Source organism: Saccostrea echinata, unplaced genomic scaffold, assembly GCF_033153115.1.
Source record: "Saccostrea echinata isolate AGI-Se365-2 ecotype Australia unplaced genomic scaffold, CSIRO_AGI_Sech_v1 ptg000010l, whole genome shotgun sequence".
Lineage (NCBI taxonomy): Eukaryota > Metazoa > Mollusca > Bivalvia > Ostreida > Ostreidae > Saccostrea > Saccostrea echinata.
In genome coordinates this window covers 6,375,001-6,384,553 of record NW_026889759.1, presented here as the reverse complement: position 1 = coordinate 6,384,553, position 9,553 = coordinate 6,375,001, and the positions used below count along the sequence as shown (strand labels likewise).

The 9,553-nt window shown below is 33.4% G+C and overlaps 2 protein-coding genes across 2 annotated transcripts in view; one reads left to right on the top strand and one right to left on the bottom strand.

Moving 5' to 3' along the window:
* The window catches only part of LOC133184256 (transcription factor ATOH8-like), a 186,456-nt gene that overhangs the window by 50,213 nt on the left and 126,690 nt on the right, over positions 1 to 9,553 (bottom strand). The gene's annotated exons all lie outside the window — the stretch shown is intronic.
* Positions 221 to 9,321, top strand: LOC133184251 (ankyrin-1-like). The gene is made up of 10 exons (XM_061319225.1): positions 221 to 306; positions 834 to 1,436; positions 2,165 to 2,311; positions 3,274 to 3,387; positions 3,672 to 3,812; positions 4,571 to 4,696; positions 4,838 to 4,914; positions 5,242 to 5,368; positions 6,755 to 6,969; positions 8,014 to 9,321. The coding sequence occupies exons 1-10, from the start codon at positions 264 to 266 to the stop codon at positions 8,590 to 8,592; spliced, it is 2,172 nt and encodes a 723-aa protein (XP_061175209.1). The 5' UTR covers positions 221 to 263; the 3' UTR covers positions 8,593 to 9,321.

The following is a 9,553-nucleotide window of genomic DNA, read 5'->3' as shown; positions in this document are numbered from 1 at the left end:
TGTGTAAGGTAGAGGGAGGAATGTTATTATATAATTATGATTTTTTTGTATTGAAATAAAAAAAATTTCCCCTCCCCCTTCTATCTTAATCATTAATCTGAGTATTATTTGCAGTCAGTAGGGGAATCGATTTGACTGAATATTTTTATTTGCAGTCAGTGGGGGAATCGATTTGATTGAATATTTTATGGAACGAGCTAATCAAAATTCATGAAAAAATAAGAGGGACTCCGAAAATAGACAAGTTAGATAACTCCTGCGCTATGACTGACGGTGGTGAACTACGTATCCGCGATAGATCGCAAGGTATTTCAGAAACTGTGCAATTAATTCCCCCTTGTCTGCTTTTTTTTATATCAGTCTTGTAGATAAATTTAAAATGAATTTTATTTCATTTTTAATGCAGTGCAAATTAAACAAGCCCTTATAAGGGAAAGAATGCATGGCATGCTAAAACGAGTAAAATGTGCAGACGAATTTCCAACCCAATGTAATAAATAAATAAATGTACTTACACAAAAAAGGTTTACCTACTATTATACTATATACCCGATTTTGCTAAGATTGTCTCAATTCCCTGTGGAGGGGACAAAATGAAATGCTGAGGTGTGGAGGGCAAAATATATTGCTTTACTTTTTTTTTTTTGGTTGCAAAGAGTGCACCTCCGCTTTTTTCTCACATACCACACAGTCTTGGTAAATAATGGATATTGTAAATTAGTTACCTGAAAATACATTTTATAAGCCTGATAAATTTTTGAACAATGTATGCACTTGAAGTCACATTTTGACCAAGTCCCAAGTGTTCATGAAAAACCTTTGTTCATTTTCAGATAAATCTTGCAATGGATTTGAAAAAAGAGAAAAGAGGAGGAGAATTCGAAGACTTCAAGATGCCATCATTCAGAAAGACCAAATGAAAATCCAGGAATTACTAGAAGAGGATTTTGAAGTTGATTTTCAGTATAGGGGTCAGACAGCACTTCAGCTGGCAGTGAAAGAAGGCGAATACAAAATATGCAAGAAACTGGTAGAGAAAGGTGCAAATGTCAATGTTTCTGATGCTCAGAAAAACAGTGTATTGAACACAGCATGTTGGAAAGGGCTCACAGATATTGTTAAATTACTAGTCAAAAGTGGAGCAGACCTCAATGCTCAAAATGATCATGAATCAACCCCACTTTATACTGCTGCTTATAAAGGGCATCTGGATATTGTCAGTGTCCTAGTGGATTCACAATGTGACCTTGACCTTCCAAATGCTCAGTGTCAATCTCCATTACATGCTGCAGTAAGGAATGAACATGTTGGATGTGTTCAAAGGCTGGTTGATGCTGGATGTGATATAAACTTCATTGATACAGATTTCAAGTCACCTCTCATGGTGGCAAGTGAATTTGGTTTCACAGAAGTGGCTAAAATTCTTCTTGATAAAGGTTCATATAAAAATTATTTTCATGCAATACAGCCTTAGTTTTGGACCCTACTGCATGATTAAAGTTTGAAGATAAAATTAAAAATTATTAATAATTGTCATTAATTTTTAGATAAGTAGCAATTAATTTTACTTTGTTGTCTGTTGAAATGTTAATTCTACATTTTTGGATTTAAATGCATTAAGCAGAGGGATGGCAATTGCAAACCATTTTACTGATTAATAGGTCACAACGATATAACCAATCAAGCGTTTGCTATCTGTTAAGATGTGACTTCACAATTGTTTCTGTGCAAAAGTTATGAAGTCAAATAAAGTGGATTCATATGTAAAATATGTGTAAAACACATGACCATTATGTGTAAATCCTGTGATAAAATGAATCTCCCATGGTTTGTGGTTAGATATGATGTATCCAACTCGTTTTGTGTTTTTATTCCCTTGCCAAGGCTCAGGAATAAAAAATAAAAAAAACCAACACATAACTTGTTAGAAAAAATTCACATCCAACCACAAACCATGGAAGATCCTTTATGTAAACTTAGTTTTATTTTTATTTTTTTTTTTTTTTGTAAATTGCTTAAAATTTTGCTGTCAAAAATCTTAATGTACTATTGTCCATTTAAATGCAATTTTTCATTCTGTTGCCATCCCTAATTATATCAATTTGAAAATCTACATTTGTGAATTTAACTGAACTTTATAACTATCATTCCCATGTAATTTCAGGAGCTAAAGTCAATTTAAAGAATAGATCCAGTGAAACAGCAATTTTATTGGCTGCCAATGAAGGTCATAGTGATATCATTAAAGAACTAGCCAATCATGGAGCAGATGTCAATCTGACTACAACTAGTGGCAAGGTACCTCTTATAGGTAAGTAAATTAAGGTTTTTGGGGAGATGGATGGGGGGGGGGGGGCAAAAAATGTGACAATACACATGAGTTCATCTGGCAAGGTTTTGTGAAACACCTATCAGAAGACCTTCAAGTAAGCACAGGTGCCTAGGGATGGGACCCTTTCCCCCAACTCCCACTCCACACCCCAAGAGTTATTCAACTTTCTCATCTAAAACTAATCATTTATATATATATATATATAAAAAAAAAAAAAATCACACTCACTGATACTAAAAGAGAACATTTCAAACTGTTCACTGAATCTATTCTTTAAATTGACTTTTGCTCCTGAAATTACATGGAAATAATAATAATATCATATGAATTTACAGGGGCATAGTTTCCTCACCAGAATAATTCTCTCCCATCCTTCAGTGAAAAAATAGATAATTAGGAAATTATATCTTTCACATTTTTTTTCCTAAATTTTGGAACTGTTACACTGTTTAGACATACCGGTGTTCAAACATTGACTTCCTAACTGAAAAATCTAGCTAACTTACTTTCCAATTAAATATTTGGCCAGTATCTAGAGCAAACTTATACAGTCATGTACTTGTGTCATTTGTTGCATCAGTTCATCTTTGTTTTTTGGTGAAAGTTTATCAGAAGTTCAATGCAGCTGTTGATAGGCTTAAAAATCTTACGAAAATGGTACCTGTGTATTTTCTTTACATGTAAATTGGGATAGAAAATCATGCAGACCAAGAGTAGTGCATGTGGTCAGGGATATTGTTAATGAATTTGAAATTTCAATACAAGCCACTGTCTTAATAAAAAGTCATGGCACTTCCTATTCGATGAACAACATTTCTTGAAAGAATGAATTCAGTTTTATATCCCCAGTAAATAAACAAGCTAAAGAAAAAAGTTTGAATAAGTTGTAGTGGACTAATAAGTTAATGTCTCTCACGTTGAATGATTTCTGGCACTTTCAGAGGCTATATCAGGGTCCCATTGGAACTCCGCCACAGCCCTGATTCAGGCTAGAGCAGATGTCAACCAAATTGACAAGCACAATCAAGCTCCAATTCATGCTGCAATCCGACAAGGTTTAAATCATTTCATAGATTTTCTAATATTGTCAAACTAATTTAGTAAATATGGCATTTTATTTCTACTATTAGACACTAGCATTTGCCATAGAAATGAGATATTTGGTCCCAGTATTGTATCTTTTACTGTCCATATGTGTGCAGTACTTTTTTGTAAAAGAAACTTTTCAAGTTCAACAACATGTAGTTGGAGATTAATATTATCAAGAAAAGATGACAACTGTACAGTTTTAAAGTTGTGACTAAAATTCCTTTAAAGAAAATGTTTTACGAATTTGAAGTGTCTAGTGTGTTTGGTCGAGAGTTTGACCAGCAGGCCATGGAGATTGTGAAGGAGTTGATCAACAGAGGAGCTGATATCAATAAGCAGGATTCCCAAGGGTGGACCCCACTGTATCAGAGTGCTTTTGCAGGAAACTTAGGTACAAGGGCAGCATGCATGCTTTAGAGGTACACATACCAGTGATGTACATGATACAATACAGTACTGGTATTACATAAATTTACAAGCATTTTTGTATTGTAATGAAAGTTTTTACTACAATATGAATAGCTGATTTCCTTGTGAGGCAAGTATAGCATTTTACATTTATTAATTGGGTTTGAGGGCAACATTTGTTTTGTCGGACCCAAGAACCAAACTGTTTGCCTGAGGCCGTCAGGCAGAAGGCAAATAGTTTGGTTTGAGGGGTCGACAAAAGGCATTTTGGCTGAGAACACAGTCTATAAATGTTTTGTTATACCTTTTACTTTTTATTTTGACATATCATGATGTAAATTTTGTTTACCCACACCGCGGTTTAAACTTCGTCAATTCCGTAAAGTTCTGTCAAACTCCAATGAATGCAAATAAGATACATCTGACCCTGCCCACACTGTGACATAAGCGGTCCAACATCTCATTGACAGGTGCAATATCTCGCTCTATGGTCAAACATCGATTTTTTTTATGACCGCTCAGTAAAGCATTGGAAATGTTAGACTTTTTAAAGTATAGAATTATATAGGAAACAATTTTCAGAGGTATAACAATATGAATTGTGCCATTTGCATTACATAAACATAAGAACAAAGATAACATTGGGCATTCACATATTCTGATTTATAATATATTAATTAGGTATAAAGAGTTTATATTATAGTTTTCTTTATTGAAAAAGAAAAATCTGTATCTTTGAAGAGTTATCTACCCTAATGTTAGATCAGAAGGCAGATGTCAACATAGCTACCATATCAGGAGATACAGTTTTACATGCTGGGGTTTATGGAAACAATAACACAGTTGTGGATTTGTTGATAGCTGCTGGTAATCACGTTGGAACTATGCATATCTGAAAAACTGAAATGTAAAGTTGACTTTCTTATTTTCCATTAGAAACACCATACAAGATACATTGTGTATAGAATTCTCATCAGAGAAAATGACAATATTAAAATCTGATTTTAGGTTGCAGAGTGAATGAGGTCAACAAAAAAGGGGAGAGTTCATTGTTTTCAGCAATTTTGTCCAGAGTCAACATCAAGGTAAATATATTTTGAAAAAAATGAAATCATTAATTTCTACCTGATAATATAGTGCAGTGCATATATATATATATATATATATATATATATATATATATATATATATATATATATATATATATATATATATATATTATAGTTTCATCACCAATTGGTCTCAAATGACAGGCTGACATTTTCATTTGTATTCAGATTACTAAGTGGAAGTCCAGAGTCATGTGTTAACTATAATTGATGTCTGTTAACAATTAAAATATGTTTTTCCTATACTTGAATCGACTATTAAAAGTAACTTATTATTTAAATTTTTAAATTGTAAATTCATAGATAGTCAAGGCTTTGATCAATGCTGGGAGTAGCCTGGATATGAAGGAGAAATCCCAACAACTGACGTCTCTTCATGAAGCCATAATTCAACATTACACGGAAGCTGCACTCCTCCTCATTAACTCAGGTATTACAGGTGTTTCAATCTAGAAACATATTGGTACATAGAAAATGATGTCCATGTCTTTGACTTATTCATTCATGGCTGTATTGCTTTTTTAGGTCACCTGAGTCACTCAGGTGACCTATTGCTATGTGTTTATGTCCATCGTTGTGCTTCATTCATAAGCTTTTTGAAAATTTTCAGCCTGCTGAGCTAATGTTAACCAATTTTGGTATTTAGCATCTATGGGTAAAGAGGAACATAGATTTTGAATTTCATGATCCCTGTCCCCGTTGGGTCGGGGGGGGGGGGGGGGGGGGGGGGAGGGCTAAAACCATCAAAATTAATGCAATCTTGAAAAAAATCTTCTTCTTTACTTTTGGTTATCAAGCAGTTGAACTGTTGGCATGATAGTAATAAGCATTTATCCCTCTACCAAAATTGTGAAATTCATGGCCCCGAGGTCAGAAGTTCTGGAGGTAGGGTGGGGCTTTATTGATAATATAGTGAAAATGCATGAATTTTTAAAAAGCTTCTTTTCTCATGCACCCTTTATATTTAGCATAACAAACTAAGTACATGGTTATAATGATCAAGGATGCCTTTTCCCTAGGTCAGGTATTATGGTGTTAGGGTGGTGTTCTATTGATTATACATGTATAGTGAAAATGCATTAATTATTTGAAAATCCTCTTCTATGCTCCTGGATTTTGAGCAAGCAAACTAAGTGCATGGTTCTGATGAGCAAATGTCTCTTTTTAAAATGTCAAATTCATGGTCCTTAGGTCATGGGTTATGGTTTTAGGCCATGGCATACAGGTTAGTGATGGGACATCGGTTAATTTTCATATTATGATCGATCATCGGTTGGAATCGTTTACTGCTTCCGATGCGATTTTACTGATTATAATCGGATGCCATAGTTTTGTATATAAAAAGCAGACTATTACAATTATTTCATATTATTTCTTTAACATGAATAAATAATATAAAATATATAATATATTATTTTCTTTGTTGTTTTGCTTCTCTTACACTTTGTATATATATGCACCTTTCGGTTCTTAATCATCTCTGCTTCGTGCTAGTTAGCTTGTATCAGATGCAGACGCCATTTTCTTTCATTAAGAAGAAATAAATTTTAAACCAGAAATGGATAATTCCGGAATGTATTGTATTAGAAGTATGTTTCCGATGATTGATTATGAAAGATTATAATCGATCTTCGGAATCGGTAGCATTTTTTCGTTGACAATCGATGTTTTCTGATTATCGGTACAAAACTAATACAGGTTATATAGTGAAAATGCATTATTTGTTTGTAAACCTTCTTCTCTGCTCCTTGGCATATCTAAGAAGCAAACAGGCCATTAAATGTTTTGATATTGAATAGTAATTAGTATACTATAGGTTGTGATGTCAATGCCAGAAATGCTAGAGGCCAGACTCCTCTGTACACGGCCTGTGAGAAAGGTAATGTACAGGTGGTAGAGCAGCTACTGTCCCTCCCAACGGTCAGCACCAAGGGTACCAAAGCCTCTACCATCCCTCTCCATGTAGCTACAGTCAGCAATTTCTCCCACATCGTACAACAGCTGATTGATGCTAACTGTGACATACATGTGGTAAGTACCAGGTATCATTTCTTTAAATAATGCTGTTGCAAATTAAATATGGTATCCTTGGATCATTGTTTTTATTTCAAAGGGTTGATAAGGTTGTTCATTAATGATTTTATTAGAAGCTGATAATCACATTTCAAATACTTACACAAGTAGTAATCTTTTTGTGCTCTCTGCATTATTCTTGTTTTGGAGAAGCTTGTAGACTGCTAAAGGATGATTGAATGGGTAGGCACTAGTGATGGGAATCGGTAAGAATGTCATAATCGATGATCTGACTACTGTACATGTAACTAACTAATTAACAATTATAATCGTACATTTACAAAGTCTGTCAATTTAGTTTATGAAATGGTAAGAATGGGTGAATAACTACTTTCTGTGGTGGTCCAGCTGTAGTTAGAATAATCTAACTGTGTATCGGGACAAGCCCTTGGGACAATATCATTTTAATGATAGAACATTCTATGTAGTCCAGCTGGTTCTTCGTTCATTTTGTAGAATCCAAAGTACCTCCATACCCGGGAATGAGTGTTGTTACCCGGGTATGAATACAATGTCTGTTTGTCTGCGCCATTACAATACACAAATAAGTTAATAGACAAGTCGTGGCTGGAATATTCGGCTTAAAAACTATTAAGCTTGTAAAATAAAATAACCCGATAATCGGAATAAAAATTTTGTAATCGAGCGCTTAGTTTATGCCAGCAATTGACTGATTTTCGATTATAATAGATGATTGGAACACCACTAGTAGGCAATTTCACAAATACAGTGTTAATTTCCAGTGCACATCATAATTGTGCTATTAAGTTCATGTTTTTTTTCAAAAGAAATGTGTTATTTTCTAATTGTGAAATTGTAAGAAATGGTAAAAAAAAAAGAGAAGTTTTTTTGTGCAGCAAGTATTTTTAATACACAGGGTACATATAGTATCAAGAAAGATAACTCTACTTTGCTAGTTCTTCTGTTTGGTACTTATCTAAATTGAATTTATAAACAAGAGTTGGTATCAGTATATATTGATATTTCAATTGTGTTGAACAGATGAATGAGAAAGGAATGACTCCAATTATGTCAGCCACAAATGAGAATAGTACCAGAGTTGCCAAGATTCTAATCAAGAATGGCTGTGACCTTGAGTCTCACTGTAGAGAGAAGAAACTGATGGTGTGTTGTCTTCTGTACCAGGATTCTCACCCTCATTTTGAACTGGAACCCCTATTCTTAGCACTCACTCACAAAAACATTGAATTAATTAATTTGTACTTAAAATGTTACAGTAAAAGACCAGGGCGCGTTATCAAACTTTTATCCAACATTTTGAGGACTTCACAGGAATTAATGACACACTTTTCTGCTGAGGAGAAGAAGGAAATTTTGGAGATTTTTTCAAAAAGTTTGAAGACTCCGCTGTCCTTACAAGAAATTTGCCGATGCCATGTCAGACAGTTTGTGAGGCATCCGTTTCTCAAAAATGTGGAGACATTACCAGTTGCTAGTAAACTGAAGGACTACATTACAATGGAAGAGGTTTTGAGCCTCTCCAGTGAAGATGAAGAGGAAGAACTAAAGAATGCTGGGAAATTTACTTTCGTAGGCAGACATATGCCTTATGAGCTGTAAGCACTCACATGTTGTTGGAAAAAGGATTTAGCTTCTCAAAAACATGATTTTTTTTTTTGTTTGAAATCCTTTCATCAGCTTTTTTTGATTTTGAATTTTTGGTATAAACCACTTTTAAATTGGCATATACATGTACCACTATTACCTGTATATTAAGATTCTTTGGGAAGTTATTTTTGTTGGTTTTGAATGCAGACTTTAAATTTTTACAAGATGCTGTAGCAGTAGTAAACAGATAATTTTTTTTAGGAATTTAATATGTTTATAGAAGGAATAAAGATTTTTCAAGTTGCAAAAGTTTCTTTTTGAAGTAGAATATAATTCTATTTATTTATACAACATAGAATTTGGTATAAAAGTAAAAAAATTATGATAAGAAATAACAAAAATGCATGTTAGTATTGATATAATACATATAACTTTTTTGTAATATTGAATTTAAGAAAGAGAAAATGCTTCTTTGCATCTCAAAGTTCACTGTATTTTTTTTTCTGAGAACAATACCCTATTGAGAAGTCCTCAGTTCATATGCTTTTGTGAGATGTCTGGTTTTAATTTTTTCCATAAAAATCTTTGGTTAAATTTCTTTCTGGTGTTTAAAGCTGATTTTTTTTTTTAATTGGAAATCAATTTTGATCTCGCTTAGAATTATTGCTTATATTTTAACTGAAAATGAGGCTAGAACAGAGCTTAATGGTTTATAGATTATTATAAACGTTCAGTTCTTGATCTATTCATTTTTTTTTACTTGAAAAACGTTCAGTAAATTTTTTTATTTTTGAGGAAAGAGGTATGAAAAAAGATTTCCCCCTCTAAATTTTGAAGAAGGTTATTCCATTGAGGATAAAAGCTGAATAGAAATGGTGTATGTGATAATTTTATTACATGTGATAAAATAAAGGAGAAGAAGTGAAATTCCTTCAAAGAGGCTTTTCGGGTAAAGGGGGGTTTAATGGGGGGT

Coding starts and splice junctions, on each gene's coding strand:
- LOC133184251 (XM_061319225.1), top strand. CDS start 264: ATGACTGACGGTGGTGAACTACGTATCCGCGATAGATCGCAAG. Junction 3,813..4,570: donor TGCTTTTGCAGGAAACTTAG/GTACAAGGGCAG, acceptor GTATCTTTGAAG/AGTTATCTACCCTAATGTTA. Junction 4,697..4,837: donor GGATTTGTTGATAGCTGCTG/GTAATCACGTTG, acceptor ATCTGATTTTAG/GTTGCAGAGTGAATGAGGTC.